The sequence below is a fragment of the Numida meleagris genome, chromosome 1 (genome assembly GCF_002078875.1).
Source record: "Numida meleagris isolate 19003 breed g44 Domestic line chromosome 1, NumMel1.0, whole genome shotgun sequence".
Taxonomy (NCBI): Eukaryota; Metazoa; Chordata; class Aves; order Galliformes; family Numididae; genus Numida; species Numida meleagris.
Window position 1 is genome coordinate 45,624,235 of NC_034409.1, and position 18,630 is coordinate 45,642,864.

General features: G+C 42.7%; 1 protein-coding gene across 3 annotated transcripts in view; it reads left to right on the plus strand.

Moving 5' to 3' along the window:
• The window catches only part of CRADD (CASP2 and RIPK1 domain containing adaptor with death domain), a 78,674-nt gene extending 60,437 nt beyond the window's left edge, over positions 1–18,237 (plus strand). Inside the window, exons 3-4 of one of the 3 annotated variants that reach the window (XR_002434901.1) lie at positions 14,179–14,389; positions 16,500–16,634. Coding sequence is in view for 2 of the 3 variants with exons in the window: in XM_021385757.1 (XP_021241432.1) it covers positions 8,488–8,550; positions 16,500–16,795 (359 nt within the window). In the remaining variant the exon portion in view is untranslated. Of the gene's footprint in view, positions 1–8,487; positions 8,551–14,178; positions 14,390–16,499 lie in introns of all 3 variants that reach the window. The other 2 variants (XM_021385757.1, XM_021385829.1) reach the window with 2 other exon arrangements.

Consider the following 18,630-nt stretch of genomic DNA (forward strand, 5'->3'; position numbering starts at 1 on the left):
GTAAAGCTACTGAAGGAGTATGCTAAACTAGTATATGCTTCTGACACTTTTCTGGTACAGTTCCGCTGTACGTATTTGCTAGTGCTAGGGATGTTGGGGTGTTTGCATTGCAGATGTGGTATGACCAGAGCAGCAGGTTGTATTCTGAACTGGTGGTGTAGGTGCTGCTCTGAACTGTAGGGAAGTCAGATTTATGGTGTGGCCTCAAAAAATAAACAAACCGAAACAACAATACTTGAAGCAGGAAGATTGTTGTAGGTAGCTAATTAAAAATTGCGTAATGGTAATTATGTAGTCTGGCTAGATACTTACTCCTGAAACATAAAAAATAGTAGTTTGACGGAAAGAATTGGAGAGACAGCTATTTTTGCTTTGGAAAAGAGAGCAGCATTCTTTATTTTTGAAAACAGCCTGGGGCTGGTTTGGCAGAAAAATCTTAACCCAGCAGCCATCATGCTTGCCATCTGCTAAGACAAAGCCTGAAACAAGGTTGACTCCTGAGTCACACAGTGTGCAGTGTGTGCACACACTTGCTCCTCATCAGCCACTCCGGGGTCCCAAACTCCCTCAGGCCCCTGTGTGTCAAAGCCGCGTCAAAGTCTGTGGCCTTGGGGAGTTTGTCTTGCTCTTCACTGGTCACTCCTGTCTCTGTCCTTCCATACATGGGAATGCTGCTGCATTTTTTTCTCCCTCAGCTGCCTCGTAGCTCAGGGTGCTCTCTCCCTCCATCCCCATGCGGAGACGGTGGGGATTACACTGGGACGTGTGGAGCCAACTGGCAGAAGGAAAGCATCACACGCTGCGCTTCCACGCTGGGATATGGCGTGTGATTTCTTCCTTCTAAACCCCAACAAGCATTTCTTAAAGATACAGTTGAAGAGAAAAATTCAAGCTGAACTCTTGCCACCCGTAAATCTGGGCTTTGTGATAAACAAAACAGAGGTCAATAGTTACCGGCTCCGTGCTGCCTTCCACTCCAACAGCCTGTATTAGCTGGACACTCATGTAGGAAACTTTTAATAAAAAAAAGGATTCTGAACTTCACTGAAAAAAAAAAAAAAGAAAAGAAAAACCAGGAACAAAAATCTGTCTTGGTGGAAAATTTTTTGTGTTTTTTTTTTTTTTTTCCAACAGAAGCTGAGGAAATCATTATTCTCCCTGTCACTTTCCTTCCCACTAGAAAAAGTGGGAGGGGAGGGAGAGAAAGCACTAAAGAAAGAAAAAAAGAAAAAGAAATGCATTTTCTAAAAGTAGGAGGGGATTTTTATTACAGAAAAGCTTGCGACACACCTTTGGCACAGCCGCTTCCACCCATCTGGCCACAGGACTGCTTGTCGGCCAGTGTGGGTTACGTGACAGGCAGCTGTGGCAGTGGATCAGCCATGGGCTTGAGGTAGCTGCTCATGAAAGCATCGGTTCCTTTGAGAAATGGTCATGACGACACCTGCATCCACAAAGAGAAGGCACCAAAAGCCCACAGTTGCCGTAGGACAACCACCAGGGCTATTGGCACTCGGGGTGAGCCACGTCAGTGACCTCCACCCAGCCCTCCACACCCCACAGAGCGGGCTGCAGAAGCTGAACAACGCTGAGTGACCATGCCAGCACTTCCAGTTCCGTACTTATGATGGTTTGGGACAACTTATTGTTTACATTTCTAGCACCTAGTAAATTAACCTTTCTGATCAAAACAGCAGAGACGTAACGGGTCTCCATCAGCATCTAAAGATGGGCACCTTTCAGGAGCAGGAAATCCAGCATGGATGAACAGGATTGCTCCTCATCTGTGATCCCTACAGATGCTTTTCTTTTTTGGCCTGTTCAGGCCCAGCTCTTCAGAACTCTCTGTTTGAACTCTCTGATCGCAGTCTCTGCATGCACAAATGGATACGCACAAAGCCTTTGTCAGGATCTGGGATTGCCAACTGTCTGTCTGTCCTTCCTCCATTAAAGACAATGAGGCCAGTCTCGCTGGCAGTTTCCAGACAGTACAGTGTGGAAGCCATAAAATACAGTAGTTCAGATATAAGACTAGAAGGCTGTTGGTTTAGAGTTCCTGGAAAGCCTGGGATGGTGTACAAATGAGCTAATATCAAAAACATCTTCAAATATGTTTCTAAATCAGATGTTGCACAATTAATGCTGCAGAGGAATAAAAAGTAGAGGCAGACTTGCTTTTCTGTGCAACAGGACAAGTGTGTCACGTCTAGTGATTCCCATACAAAAATGTGAACTACAAATAAAAGCCAGAACTGTGTTGTCCGTCTAACCAAGTGTATCAGACTGGGACAAACAGAGCTGTAGATTCTTGCATAAAAGCAGAGGAGTTCTGACCGTCTCTTTCAGGCAGAATTTTGTCTTTCTGAGGTCTTCTCTTTCACACTAATAGGTATATTCATGCGGTAATTAGATTTTCTCATGGGGTCAGAGAAGGATGAGCACCAGGGCTGTGCTGCAGATTGCTTCAGCTGCCTCCTGCTGTCCCTGCGTGTCGCTCTGATCTTTTTTTGATAGATAATTCTCAAGCTGTGTTTCTTAATGAAACTGTTTTTGGAATAGCAGTTTGTGGGGTGACAGGGCTATGATTTTTTTACAGTTGTGTATCTGAAACAATTTTATATGTTGCTTGAGATGGCTGCATTCAGTTCAGTAGTTCCAAACACACTTCTGTTCCCTACAGACAGCGTGCTCCCGTGGCACATAGAGATGGAAGGATCGTTTGTTGACTGAGTTTCTCCAGTTGCATGTGGAAATAATTGCGTGACACAAAGAACAGTATTAAAAATGGCTTGCGCTTTTCTTGCTTGGTGTGCAGAAGAGGTCTGTTGAATCAAATGCTTTGGACCTGGCTTTGGCTTCTTGTGATCATCCTGAAGCTCTCATCTGCAGTTTCACAATCTGTCTGTACAGAACTTCCCGAAAACACTTAGGCTCTTTGCGGTTTTCAACTTGAGTATCCAAACTCACTCAGCAATTTTGGAAGTGAGTACCTTCATAAATCTTTAGACTCTTAAGATGTGCACAGCAAGACCTTCTCATGGCATGCCTAAAGTGCTCAAACAATGTAAATACGGTATAAATACCAGTAAATAATATGTCTTGAAAAGCCTGAGTCAGAGATACTTTTATGTTCTTGTTGACCTCTTTCAAGTAGACAAGAAGGCCTAATTTTCAATGTAAAAAATGGAATAAAGATGTTTCAATCATTAGTCTTGCATCTTCAGGACAGAACTCCTAGGCTTTATAATCATCTTAAAAAGCTGTGATCTACAAAATGAAGGAAAACCAAAGCATTAAAGCCAGATTTTCATCTGTTTTCTGCACTTGAACCTGTAAACTTTGCACATGAACCCCCTGTACCTGTTATTAACATATTGAATACACATTGAAGTGCAAATGGAAGGTTGGGTTAGGTAGCAGGATTCTGTTTGTGTGGTTTGTTATGCAACAAAGTTCAGTTTGCATATGCTGATAATGGTGTGTTGTATTTTCTCAAAAGAAAATCTGAGGACAGTTTCTCAGAACTTGTCAGCCTTGCATCTCAGAAACATTTGGTTATTCTCACTGCGGCTGGGAGGAGCCCACAGACACAACTGAGCATTGAGTGTGTGAGGTTCAAACTATTACTCCTTGTCTGACACCAAAATCAGTCAGAAGGGAGGAGCCCACAGACGCAACTGGGCATTGAGTGTGCAAGGTTCAACCAGTTTCTCCTTGTCTGACACCAAAATCAGTCAGAAGGGTCATTGCATCACGTATTTTGTTTATTAAAGTCAACCAACACCTGGCAGTTACACCTGAAGATGGGAGGAAGAGAAAAATGTTGAAGTTTACAGTTCTGGCATGAAAACATACAGCATTATAAAAAATCCTGATATCTTTGTTTATGAGTTTGTTGAACTAGAGAGATGTTTGCTTAAGAAAAAAACATTATTTTCATTTTTTAAGATTGCTTTTCCATTTTTACCTCCAGGAGGTAGATGCGATGTCAGCTGTTTTCAGTTGCTGAGCAAGTAAGCAACTCTTCTCACTTGTTCAGAGCGTGGTTTCAGATTTGGCTCCCCCAGGGATACAAGCATAGTCTGTATTTCTGCATCTCTGGGACAGAACAGAGTTGTCTAGTTTTTTGTTTCACCTTTTGGTTTTGTTTCAGTCTCACTTAGGTTAGCATAGCTGCGTTAAATTCCCAAACCAAGTAAAACAAATCTTCTATGGTCTGTCTGATCTTCCAGCCTTTTCATTTCTGATGTTAAGACATTTTTATTTCTGATTTGCAATGCACAAAAGCCAAAACAACTGAAATTTTGATTCTGGATCAAAATCTGGCAGCAAATAGACTACGAAACTGTGAGGGAAAACATTGCCCTGTATGCATGAGACATAAAAATTAATCGTTTGAGCAGAAGATTTTTTTGGATGTTTAGGTTTGGTATATGAATTGTCCCACTAATACTGGCATAAATCTTGTATAAATATCTTAAGTAGTACAAGTGTTTGCTTGTAGCCTGTTTGATTTTGAATTTGCTTCAGCTGCTTTGGCAAAATACTGTTCCTGAGTGAGAAAAAGAGTAATTGGGCCCCCAGCCTTCAAGGGCATGGCCACAGCTGTGAGTCACCTCATTACTTTCAGTGCTGTCTTGGGACTCTTGATGAGCACGGTTGGTCAGAGTGCTGCATCCCAGGGCATGCACGACGCACGCCAGCGAGCACATTGCGCCGGGTGTGAGATCAGCACTGAGTCAGAGGGGGAGGAAGGGAAAGAACTTGTAGTGCAAAGTGCTCTGTGCAGTAGGCTGTACCCGCTCTCCTACTTCCATTTCTCAAAAGGAAGCTTGCCAGTTCCCTAAAATGAATTTGTGGAAATTAAATCAAAAAGGAGGTGAATTTGACTTGCAGATTCCTAAGACTTTCATCTTTTTTTTTTTAATAAAAAGTTGGAAATGTTCATATATCTCTCTCTGTATATACCACTGTATAAACACACAGATGTAATCTCCCATTTGCTGTACAGGTAAGTGAAAGTCCTTTGACTGTGACCCTTTAAAATTACCGTCCTATCAGTCAGCTGGAATTGCTTTCAGTTCAGCTGTGTCAAACAAGTCACGAGATTCCAGATTCATTTCTCCCAGATCTTTAAGTGACTTGGCACCTGAGCACGCTGTGGTGCTGATCCCCTCTAGCTCGGGAACACCGGTACCTATGGAACACCCGGCTGGGTGGCTCAGGCCATTGTAGCCCTGGCTTGGCAGGCCAGGCAGAGTGCCCGACCACAGCTGAGCAGTGCATTTTAGTACCAGTAGCTGGTTTTCCTGGGGATTTTTAAAATGTCCAAAACTCTACTAAAAGTTCACAAGCCTTTAAGGAAAAAGGACCTGACACAAAAAAAAAGGAGCAAGAAAGAAGCAGGAGAGATGGAATTCAGTCTTGCTTATGGCATTTGGTGAGGTTTTTCACACCTGTGTAAAATGTTTATAGAAAGACACTCAGCTGACCCGTTGGTAGCATTTCGATTACTTGCTTTGCATGGGTGTAAATGATTAAGTGAAGTGCCAAGCAGTGGAGGATTCAGCATAATGATAGCACTGTTTTAGCTTGCTCTGCACGGCTTGTTCTATTAATATATGTGGTCAGGAAGGAACGCAGTCTCACTTTGCTAAAATCTGAAACTTGGTAAAGCATAATATGAGCAGTATTAATTTTGGTTTGACACCTGCCAGGCAAAGATCTTCACGAGCCAAAGGCATTCTTCTAAACGGAGTTCCATCTGTTGCGCAGATCTTTGATTCTGATATATCTGACTACTCAAGCCAAGGCAAAAAGAATAGCCAGCTTGATGAAAAATCTATAGGCAGAATGAGCAGTTTTATCAGGGTTAAGTATAATGGCTTGTTGTCCTGTTTGGTTTAAGTTCTGTAAGGGAAAGATGTGTGACTGGTTGTGTTATATAACAGAACAGTCCTTTGTGCTGGCAGCATTAGCTTTGTTGTTGCATGAGAGAAACATCTATAGCGAAGTCCAAGTGCATGATTTTATCTGTGAAATGGCTCAGCCTTTAGAAATACTTCTAGGGAGGAAAGTTGCTAGCAAAAACTTTATTCGCTCATTGTGCTTATCAGCAGATAAACATCCCACGGATCCTGCTATGGGTATTACACACAGAGGAGCAGCAGAAGTAATGTGTGCCTCAGCTCCTTGAAAGACATTTGAAGTCAGTATTCAAGTAGTTTCTGTCAAAAGAAGTTACATGCCAATCCCTCGACAAAAATTGCGTGGTGAGTTTGTCACATAGCTGACAAAATAATCATTAATTGCTCCCGTTGTCTTTGTTTTGCACTTAGAGTGGGTGAGTTCTTCTGTCAGTGCTGCCCTGCCCACCTGGGTAAACACTGGTTTCCTATGGAACCATGAGAAGTCTGCTGCAGAAACGAATGTGCCTTATGATCGTCGTGACTTCGTACAACCAACCACTGATTGTTAATTATTATTTGTGATAGTGCGGAGAAGAGCTTTGATTGAGGGAAATGATGGCTTTGTATGGTTCAGACCCATAATTAATGGTTGAATGTGTCGTGAGTATTATCAAACTCCACTGAATTCACTAAGAACAGCAGAGCATTCAACATGAACTAGACATTTGCAGACATACTTTAGAATTTGATTTTCAGCATTATTTCTGGAGTTGACTCTTGGTGTGACTGATGGCATGTCAACCAGGGACTCTTGTCTCTGCTCTGGCAGGCTATCAGATAGCTTTGTACTAGCACATAGTTGTACTTGGCTTCCAAAAGCATGGTCTTACCTGTTCTTTCCATAAAACTTTTCAAGGCGTATTTGGAAAAATCTTTGGCCAAGATCTGAATGCTCAGTATTTGTATTTATGCAGTTCTTCCAAGCTCAGGTGTTCCTCAGAATCTTCCCATTAACTGGATGTTTGTTTCTTGTTTCCTTAGTGCTGCATGCTGAACTTGTTCATGCAATTCATACGGTCATAGAATCATAAAGGTTGGAAAAGACTTTTAAGAACATCCAGTCCAACCGCCAGCCCATCCCCACCATGCCCACTGACCACATCCCTCAGTGCCACATCCACACAGTTCTTGGACACCTCCAGGGACGGCGACTGCATCACCTCCCTGGGCAGCCTGTGCCAGTGCAGCACCACTCTTTCTGAGAAGTTTTTCCTAATTTTTAGCTAAAGTATCACTGCAAGGATGCTGTGGCTGTGGCTTCAGTGCTGTGTGTGCGGCTTATTTATGTACCACAATGTTGTATGTAAATACATGTAATAAATAAATAATTGTAAATCCATGGGAAATATCAAGCAAATGTTATTTCCACTTCAGGTACTAGAGCAGTATCATATACTGCTAAAACTAAAAAAGCATAAAAACACAGAATAATTCAGTTCAATCCTATCTGTAATGCTTAGGTGATCCTGCTTGAAAAGGGAACAGGTGTTATAACCTGTTGTGTTTGTGCTTTCTTTGCATAGGAATTCTTGTATGCATCGATAGATGTCATTTAATGTATACAATCAATTATGTGATTTCTTGGTGTGAAACAGCAGAGAACTACTAGGTAGGGTTGTAATTATTTAATTTTTGCATGTGAAACAGAACAAAAGCCGTGGTATTAACTGCTGAAACTTCATCCCTGCTCTTCCTGATAGAAAGCAATTGAAAAGTGAAAAATGGATTAGTTTCAGCTCCTCAAAGCCAGGGATTGCTTCCTGCAGCCTGAAGAGGGTGAAAGCATGAATTTATTTAGAGACTTCCTGTCAATCTATTTAACATGGATTAAACAGCACTAATACTGAAGGCTAACAGTCTGCAGAAATCTGTGGAGATGAAAACATGTTAGATACATTACAAATAATAAATCCTGGAAAACTGCAGCTACTGGAACTGAATAGTGAGAATACAATTGAAACCTTTTGTCGTGACTGTTTATGTTTCAGGTTGTACTAGTCTGCTGCCACATCCACAGCTACTGTGCATCCATTAGTAAGTGATAAAGAAAACATGAATTAGCTGCTGGTACTGAGCCATAATAGAAACATCTGCATTCCTGAATTGCCTGTAGATTTACAGAATTTTATGCCTCCTTTTTTTCCTACTCTAATATCACAAGTTTATTTAATGTCATGAAGCACGAAGATTTACAGAGCATGCAGATGAAGCGGTTGCCCGTGGATGAAAATATATGTACCTTTTAATTACTGTAGAAATACATAATCTCAGCAGGAAAGAGTTGAATTTGGCACCACGGGTGGGTAGGGCTTCACTTGAGGGAGACTGTTTAAAGTTCTGTAGATGGGATTATCACAGAATCATGGCTGCATTTCTTTCTACACATTGACTGTCATAGTATTAGATTCATATTTGCTTAAAAAAAACAAAGAACTTTCTATTATGCAGCACATTTTAAAAAACGATGTGAAGAACGCAGCCAATCTTAATAACATATATTTACTTTCATTTTGATTAGTGCCTGATAATTTAATTATGAGAAGTGGAAATGTAAATTACCGTAATAGAAGTACACTTAAGGGTAAGTGTGTTTTACGATCTCTAATTGCTGAGGTTGTTTTTAATCATACACATTCTGTATATTAATGACTACATGTATTCGTCAGATCAGAAATTATCATCATACAGAAACTTAAAAATCCTGTATCTGTGAAGCCTACCTATGGCATATACTTAGGTGCACATAAAATTCTCTGTCAAATTTGTTTTACTGCAGCATAGTCAGTGCAGCTTTCTCGCCTTGTATGTGCTTATGGTACAGACTCCATTCTGCAGTTTAGTCAGAGTATTTAAAAGATTTGATTATGATTGTGTTAGAGAAGATAGTATTTATTCTGGATTTATACAGGCATTCTTGGGAAGGTAGCTGGGCCTGTTGTTCCTGCAGAGCTGTAGGTTTTTCGTTGTTGATTCAGTTCAATGGAAGAAGGAGGCAGTTTGGAAGCGGAGATCAGTGCAATCTTGGCAGTCATTATTAAATGAGGTCCCCTGATATAGTGAAACAAGTTGAAAAAGGTAGGGATGACTCTTTGGTAATGAGCAGAAACATGCAGAGGGGGCAGCAGGCATCAGCAAGTGGTACAACGACCACAGTCTGCCACCATGACAGAGAAACAGTGGGGCATGTGCTAAAAAAAGAAGTCTATACATCTTCTCTGAGTTATGTTAATCTTCCTCTGTAAATTACTTTAATCTGGGTGTATTAACTTTATATACAGAAACATCCATAATGGGGTCAGCTGTCCATGTTCAGATAGTGCAGGGTATGGTTCCATTTTTCTTATTCCCTGGTCCAACACTTTTTGAAACTCACTGGCACCAGGAAACAGACCATAATGGTTTTCAGTAGACTCTGGATGGACTGCATGATCCATATTTACAGATTTATAGAAAAAATACCTATGTGGTGATATATAGAAGATAAATACATTTCCATGTTCCACGGAGCATGATTATTTGGAGCTGTTGCAATTCACTAGTGTTCCCTTCCCAGCCTTTGAATCAGTTTGATGTTTAATTAGCAGCAGCAACAAGAAAAAAGCAACACCCAAATTATGCAATATGGGTTGGTTTCTGGATAGTCCTTTTTTTTTTACTGATCAGTGGTTTGAGCTAGTTTGTTGTGTTTGAATGGGTCCTGAATCAGGCCTTCTAAAGTTCACAGCAAATAACTTTATAGTGCTTCATTAACATTTGTAATTTGCACAGGACAAAATAAGTGCTGCATTCCCCATGCAAGCCCGCCAAATAAATCTAGCATGGTACATTCCCATTCAGCACTCCAGTCATTCATTGCCACAGGTTGGCTTCTTGCTCATGAATTTGGATATGCTGTAGGAAGAGGACAGGTATTTGCCTTCCATTCTTCCTGTTAGGATGGGGCTGGGAGGGAAGAACTGAACAAGAAAGCAGAAGAGAGCCCCACAAGAGGAGGCCCACTATCACCTCCCATCCCCTTTTCTATCATATTGAGCCAACCCACCCCCTGCAGTTGCCCAGCAGTTACCTTCTTTATTCCATCCTTCTCACCGTGGCCACTTTCACCATCTGGTCTTTGATTTAGTGAAGTACATTACCTTCTGGGAGCCCCCGGGATTCATAATTTCCTCTTTCCCTTTCACCCAAGGTCTCTGGTAGCTCCTGAAGGGCTGCAGCTCTCCAAAATCTCAGATCCCTCCGTTATCAGCAGCATTACACACTCACCTTCCCACTCAGGTTCTGCAACCCCACCTCACAGCTCTTGAAAGCTTGTCCCAACCTGATCCTCCAAATGTTGTTCTGCTTCATGATCCAGTTCTGCTGTTGTGCTCAGCCCAAGGGGATTACACTTTAAAGCAAATCTACATGGTTATATGCAGTTTTTTTGCTATTATGACATTTAGTCATTAAATCATTCCTGAACCATAATGCACCTGCCAAAATACACAGCACACAGTCTGGCAACCATTACTAGGCCCGCTCAGTACTGGGTTGGTTGTTCAGACTAATTGAACAAGTGCACTGCGCTCGGAGGGGGCTGGAGGGAAACAGAGGCTGACACTAGTTCTTTCTTATGCATGTTTTCATAGAATCACAGAACCACAGAATGGCTTGGGTTGGATGGGACCTCAGTAATCACCTAGTTCCACACCGCTGCCATGGGCAGGGCTGCCACCCACTACATCAGGCTGCCCGGGGCCCTGTCCAGCCTGGCCCTTAGCTGAAGCGCTCCACATGTGTCTGGCTGCTGGCACATTAGCGATGGTGTTCTATGGAGCCGTTGCATTGTCACTGGGAGCTCACATCTTCTGTAACTTAGTTTCCTAGTAACCAAAGCTGTGCTATTCTCTTCTGAGGGCTGTTATGTGTACTTGTCTACCCTTAGTACCTTCTGAACCTGTTGGCCAGTTTCAGAAGCCTGCCTGCTTGCTGTAGTGGAGAAGAGTGATTTCGTGAGTATGTTGGGAATCAGTAGGCAGCCAGAGATGTCCTGTGAGGACTGGCTGAAGCAGGAGTCAATCAGCTGTGGGACTCACACCTGGGGAAGCAAGGTTTTTTTTTGTTTGTGCTTGTGGGACTGCTTGCTCCAGCGTTAGCACTTCTCAGGGAAGAAGTGTACTCCAGATGCCAGAAAAGACGATTAAAGAGGACTCTGAAATGCTTGCTTTGAACTCTTTAGATATTATGAGTAGGATCTGGTAAGGGTGTCAAGTGAATAAAAAAAGGCTAGGCACTTGAGTCCAGATCACTGAAGGACTGTGCTCCTACGAAAAGGAGATGCTGTGGCCAGAAGCATGCCTAAGAAATTATTCCTTTCTGCAGTCTCATTCCCAGCTGTGCAAGATTTGAAGCCCAGAATCACCTGCCTGTTTGTGAGGTGATAATACAAAAATAAGAGTGTTTGCCTAGCACTTTCAGCCAAGGACTCTTGCTTTTGATTTTATTCTGTTTCAGCATACCTCTTTCTTCCCAGGAGTTTTCTCTCCATCAGTCTCCGTCTGGAGGCTAGGAAGTGTTCTTGACCCTCTGCAGGGAAATCTTTCTATTTTTTACTGGAATTATTAATCTAGAGAAAGAGAACAAAGTAGAGCATTATCATGCAGCTCAGCACTAGGATGTGCAGCTCAGAGAGACTTGGACTCCAGTCTCTTCCAGGACTCCTTCTGCCTTCTTATCCAGTGAGTGTGCACATGGTCATTTTAACAGATAAAATGCAGAGGCAGTGCTGGAAGCAGTCCCCAAAACATCCTTTCCCAAGGGGCAGCTTTAACTAGCAGCGATTAGATAACAGGTGGGCCCAGTTATCCCTGGCCCCCTAACTCTGTCCTTAACTGCCTATGGAGTTGTCCTCCAGGATTACGTGGCAGCTGATCGGGACTTTTTCAGCACTTCGGATTCATTTCCATCAAAGTACTTTTTACACAGCAGATAGCCAGTAAAATGAATTGACTGCAGAAGGGAGAAGGATCTCTGAAAGTCTAACAGAGGCTTTTGATCACGCACAGAAAAGTCATATTTACACAGAGAAGAGTCCTTCAGACAAAACCATATAGCACTTCGGGCTGCTGGTAGTTCTGAGGAATCACTTGGGCACTTTGCAGATCACCCAAAAACGCCTCAGTGCTTTTTGCTGCTGTGTCCTGTGCTGGAACCAAGCTTGTTTGCTCCCCCATTCAAAGCTCACTTGTGCTGGACTTCATGTTACATCCTCTCACTTCTGCCAAAGGGGTCTGAGCTGGGGTGAGGTTCTTTCTCCATCCCCCTGCTTGTTACAACATCCTAGAGTTTTGTGCTTGAAGCTGGGAATGTCTTGAAGAAAACTGAATGCCAAAGTGTAAACCAGATGCTTTTGCCCTAAACATATTTTTGGTATCTGTGTTACTCTGTTTTGTTTGGTCCCTGTCTGTGATAATTTCTATTTATATCCAGGTCTGTTTCTTGTCCACACTCACCAGCATGGCCATGTCTCCCAGTCTGAGCCACGGTCCAGAAGCACACAAGCTGGTAGTTATCAATGTTTCCTTTTTGTTTTCAGCTGGGACAGCTAGGATTAAGGTTGAGGGTGGATTATGATCTTCCTTGACCAGCTAGAGCCAGTGGCAAGGAGCAGATGGAGAAGGGGAGAAGCTTGTTCCTTTGTGCTGCAGCTTTGAACAGGAGCTACAGTTCTTTCTCTGAGTCTGTTCCAGCTCCAAATCCAGGGTGGAGAGCATCCTCCCTGCTTTCAGCCCTGAGAAAGGGGATTTTTCTGGTCCTAGTGCAGCTCCAGCAATCTGGCAGTAGAGCAGCCCTGCCCCAAGTCAACGCGCTCCCCAGCACAGAGCTGTCAGCTTGCCATTTCTCAAGGGCTTGGTGGTTTCGGTGTGAGCAGCGAGAGGTTGGACTCTCAACCTCCACAGCATGTGGGCATGACACTTCACAGAATGGATCATGTCCACAGCTGTTGTGGTCTTTCACTTGGCGTGCTCTCCGGAGGTAGAAACCCTGCAAATCATCTTCTCAGGAATACCCCTCAGCACCTTCCAGGTCCCCCTATGAAATACAGCTCACACCACTGCAACAAGCTTGATAATGAACAGGCAACCCAGTGGCACCTTGGGTGCAAGTCAGGTCACCCCTCCCCAAGCTCCACTTCTCCCCATTTCCAACAGTGCAGTATGAATTTCACAAGCCTGTATCTATCTTAAGCACAGCCATCTTCATATTGGACCCACCTAAAGCTAGAAATCCTTCGTATCTTTGCAAATTGAGGTCTCAGTTTCCTAAATGTATGTTTCAAATGCAGTCAGAGGATCTGCATAATTGGAACTTTTACCGTAATCTCGCTACCTCCTTCAGCCTGTTCCTGACCAATGCAGATTGTAAGCGGAGGTCTGCAGTAAAAATAACCAAAACAAGCTGTCTTTAATGTTTTTGCAATGTGTTCAAAGCAGCTTGGTTGCTGAGGACAGAAAAAGCATTTCCCTTTTACCTGAAATGCCCTTGTGTTTATTAAATTAAGAGTGTTATTAATCATAGATCATATCCAAACCTTTACATGATTTTACATTTGTCATAACTAAATAATCTCACTAAATATTTCTGTATACCTCTAAATAATGTTGCCTGTCATGTAATACTTGTCTCGGGTTTTTCTCAGTGAGAAGTGAGCTGAAAAAGAGCTATCACAGAAAATAAAATGGGACTAAAGTAACAGGCCTTTGTATTAAATTTAACATTTGGCTTCTGTCCCAGAATTTCCTGCATCCATATTAGAATCAGATGCTAGCTCAAGATGAAAAGATTTCCTGGATGGGTTTTATTCTTATTCTTATTAAAGGGCTGATAACAGGCTGAAGGCAAGATACTTGTTGTAGTAAAAAAATCTGCCTGATATCAAAGGCTGGATGGACAAGCTGACATATATTGTTGTTAGGCCTCCCTGCTTGATCACATTTCAGTACCATAAAATCATTCTGCTAGTGAACACGAGATGTAAAAGTCTCAATGTGAGAGCAAAAAGCTTGGGCTGGCAGGTCCTCCTCCTGGGCACGGTGTTTCTGCTTAGTAGCTGAGACAATACGTGCGTTTAATAGCAAGAAGTATTGTTGGCTGCAGCTCAGGGTAACTGTCTTTATTGTAAATTGTACTTATTTTCAAATACTTGCGTTCACATTTGTGTTCGTGACAGGCACTCAGTTGTCCCGACACACCTGTGGAACTGGCATTGTGTGTAACAAAGAGGCAGCCCCACGGTGCTGCTCATCCTTCTTCAGGAGAGTTGTGCTGGGGTGACAGGCCGTGTAGGCCCGGCCTCCTTTGCCACTGCTGACATTGCCAACAAAATGTGCAGCCTACGTGCCACAGAGCCCTTGTCTTCGCAGATGTATTCTTGGAAGGAGGTGAGGTATTGTTGAGCTCTATGATGAGGCCTGGAGCCACTGACCTGGCACAAACCCTTCTGTCTCAGGAGCCACTGAAGCTGAAAGGTGGTCTCGTCGTTCAGCCTTTGCTATCCTAGCTAGGACATGTGCAAGAAAGCCATGTGGCCTGTGCCCTGCCCAAAAACCAGCCACTGCCCTCCCTCCCTTGGCAGCCAGGAGATCAGAGGCCCTAGTGCTGTGGTTTAACTTTGCAGATGGCTCAGCACCACCCAGATGCTTGCTCACACTCCCCAGGTGGGCTGTGGGAGAGAATCAGAAAGGGAAAAGTACAGGAACCCGTGGGCTGAGATAAAGACAGTTTTCTAGGTAAAACAAAAGCCATGTACGTAAGTGAAGCAAAGTGAGGAACTCATTCCCTGCTTCCCATCATCAGACAGGTGTTCAGCCACTTCCAGGAAAGCAGGGCTCATCATGCATAATGGTTTCTTGGGAATACAAACGCCATCACTCTTAAAATCCATCCCTTCCTCCTTCATTCCCGTGGCTTTTATTGGTGTCCATGATGCTATATGATATGGGACATCCCTTTGGTCAGTCTGGGTCAGCTGTCCCAGTTCTGTCTCCTCCCAGCTGCCTGGCACTCCCAGCCCCCTGCTGGCAGGGCAGCACGAGGAGCTGAAAAGTCCTTGGCTGTGTGCATGCACTGCTCCACAGCAACGGAAACATCCGTGTGTTATCAACACTATTATTTTCATCAAAAATCCAAAACACAGCATCACATGAACCTCTAGGAAAAAGAAAATTTCTATCCCAGCCAAAACTGTGACACCTAGATGCTCTCCAGAAAGCAATTTTGCCTTTACTCAAAGCAGCTCTGTACAACACTTATGTGTGATTGAGTTTGAACAGTACAAATGTTTGCAGGCTCTGGGTGTTCTTTGCAAAAGCAATTTTTGTTTTGAGACAATGGAGTAGTGCTTTCTAGTGTTGTTGCTCTGCAGTGGCAGAGACTGTGAGCAGGGTATTGGAGCTATAAATTAGATTTTGCAAAGCAGCTCTTCTGGAGGGAGGCTGCTGTTTCAGATTGGCAGGCTATAATTAGCATTTTCCTAAGGTTATTTTTGCTCTGTTTTGACGCAGTATCTTCAGTGACAAAAGTAGAGTAGCAATTGCAGCTTGCATTGACCCTTCATTTCAGCTTGTGATCTCAAAAGATATCGGAGAGTGAATATGTTTTACAGATATGCTGCTTTTCTTGATACACCTTTTCAAAGTAACTGGTCTGTGGTTTGAATTTACAGGCAGAGAACTGTTTCTCCAGCGCTGGGCGTTTACAGCATCGACGTCAACATCTGAGCTTATACCCAGCGCTCCTTTTATAGTCAGCGGAGAGAAATGTGCATTTTTAGAGGAGTAATTCATCTGGTCTATTTTAAACATCTTCTTTCCAATATGTGAATTACATTCTAGAAGAGCCTATTTCTCTCCTCAGCAGTAATTAATCCTAGCACTGTTAGGGTTTATTCAAATAAAAGATGATTTTGCTATATATGACAGGGAACAAAGGGAAATATATTCTGGTAAGCAGAATCTTAGGAGACTGAAGGCTTTCTAGTGAACAGGCATCAGCAAAAGAACAGGGTAATACCTGGTAGCTAAGAAATCAATTATTTCTGAAGTGTGTAAACAGAGAGACGGGACCGGAGTGATAAGGTATTATTGATCCTGTATGTGTTGTTGTCTTACTTGTACAACAAGGCTGATCTTCAGAATGTGCAGACTGCTGGAACCATGTTCCTTTAAAACTTTTCTTGTTCACTCTCCCAAAATCTATAATTACTTTTGAAAGTCCTGGCTTCAGATTAGAATTCTGATATCTGGATTATTGACATTCAGAAGCTCCGGGCTCTCTAGTAAGGTCCATTGAGCATTAGTTTTCCTCTAATTAATCTTGTATTTGATTATGTAATTCATTTTTTCTGGTTGAGTGCGCTTGCTGTTTCTCTAATTAATTAATTATTTCACCTCAGCTTTGCTTATTCTCTCCTTGTCAAGGTTTTATGTTAATATTTGCAACATTGTCTAGTGACAGGTGTTTGCATTTTCTTTTTTTTTTTTTTTTTTGCAGATGTAACTGAAATTGCCCCATGTATTTTGAAGAGTTCACCAACAGATCAGCAGATGAACAAGCTTGCGAGGAGACTGGGACCCGAATGGGAGCATATTGTTCTGTGCTTGGGTTTGTCCCATACTGACATCTATCGATGTAAAGTCAATCACCCTCACAACGTTCAGTCACAGATTGTAGCTGCATTTGTCCTGTGGAGACAGCGTTTTGGGAAAAAAGCAACAATCCAAAGTCTGCAAGCCAGTCTGATGGCAGAAGAAGTGGATCCTTCTGTGATGCAGTACATGCTTGAGTAAAGCCTTGCAATTTGTTGGGAGTTTTCAAGTACTTTGCTAAATTAAGTACATCACTGAGATGAATTGAAGATCTGGTGCATCAAACTGGCAAAACTGGGGTTGAGAACTGTGATTTTACTAAGTTTTTACGTTCCAGTTTTCGGTGGGACCTTGTGACTTATGATTCTTTTCATGCCAGATTTCTTTTTAGCAGGCATTAAAAAATGGATCATTCTTTCCTCTTTCTTTGCTCTTGTACTATTCCAATGGGGATATAGGGTGACACTTAAAGTCCTTGCACGCAGGAGGCCCTGCAGTTAGTTCAGCAAGGTTTCCCATTTCACTGTGGGAGCAACACTTGATTTAACCTGTTTTCTGGACTGTGGACTAAGAGCCTTTTTTACTGCTGTTCCATGGTAGTTCCCTGATGTCCCAGTAAGAAATGAGAATAATCCCTGTTACTAATGTAACAATTTTACAGCAGTTATTTTGGGTGGCTTGTTTCACATTTGTCAAAGTCCTAGAGCATATCATTTCTTGCTCGGGTAGATGGCTGCCACCTTACTGTACCTTTCAAACTGGCCCCAAGCGGGAGTAACAGGAACCCGGTGTGCCCGTGAGGTGTTTTCCCATTGTAATTTAATAGGTGTAGGTTTCTCCAAGGAGGCAGGCAATGCATATGCGTGTTGTCTCTAAGCGTAGCGTGGGTGGGGAATTCTCTGGGAAGATATGCAGCAGGAAAGTGACTAGAGGATAGGCAGAGAAGGTGCTTAAGAAATGAGTTGTCTGCTAAGTTTTCCATCTTTGTCTCAGCTAGTAAACCAGAAGATAAACTGGTGTCTGCTGAGTCTTTGTACTATAGCATGTATGCAAAGGCAACAGAAGTGGCCAGCTGCTCTTAGAGATCTGATGGTAAGAGGCTGAATACATGCTAATTCTTTATGGGCTCTTTACTGTACTGTAAATGAGGAACAATGTTTGAATACAAGGTTTCCAGGTCTATTTATGAGCAAGTTCTGGTAGACCATTTCATCTATACAGAGTCATTGCCAAATAACTTCCCATCCTACAGGATCTGCTCCATATAATTTAACAGCTTAACAGGCTTGTCAGAATTCTTTACTAGGGAAAGAATGAGCTTTATTGCCTTTTTTTCTTTTTTAATTCTTCCTCTACTCTGATTTTTAAAGCCATTTCCCAAAGATGGGAAATGAGGAAAAACAAAGAAATTTTCAGGAGACATTGTCTGCCTCTTCAGAAGCATGAAAAGAGAAAACGCGTCCTGGCAATTCCTGCAGGTCCTGAAGCAGTCTGGTAGTAGTCTTCTGCATACAGCTTTCACCTTTGGTAAATCATGATCCTATTATACCTCACTCGGATCTTAATTAATCATATCCTATTACAGTTATTTACAGAGTCTAAGTCTATCAACAAGTCCCAAATAAACAGTTTAAATCAATTTAGGCCTTGTTACTTATTTTACTAGTTCACGATGCTTTCATGCCAGCATATACTTTTTGTTGAAAACCATCCTAGAGGTATACAGAGACATTTGGCAAACTCAGATGGACACGGTGCAGAGCAAGGAGTGTGAGGACTGTGAACCTGTTCCACCATGAGATGAGCACTGGCATGATATGCACGTTAGGGAAGAGGGGCAGAGCGGTGTCCCTGGCGGCAACTCAGAGGGAGATGTGGAGAGGGACAAACTACTGAAAACATGGCTTACAGGAGGAAGGCAGCTCCCAGTCGCATAAATGCAAAGACCTTATCTTGTTCTGAGCCAGCATGGGCCAAGTCTGAACAGAGCCCAGCCTGAATGCAGCAATAGGACCAGTCCCATGGTAAAGCAGTGC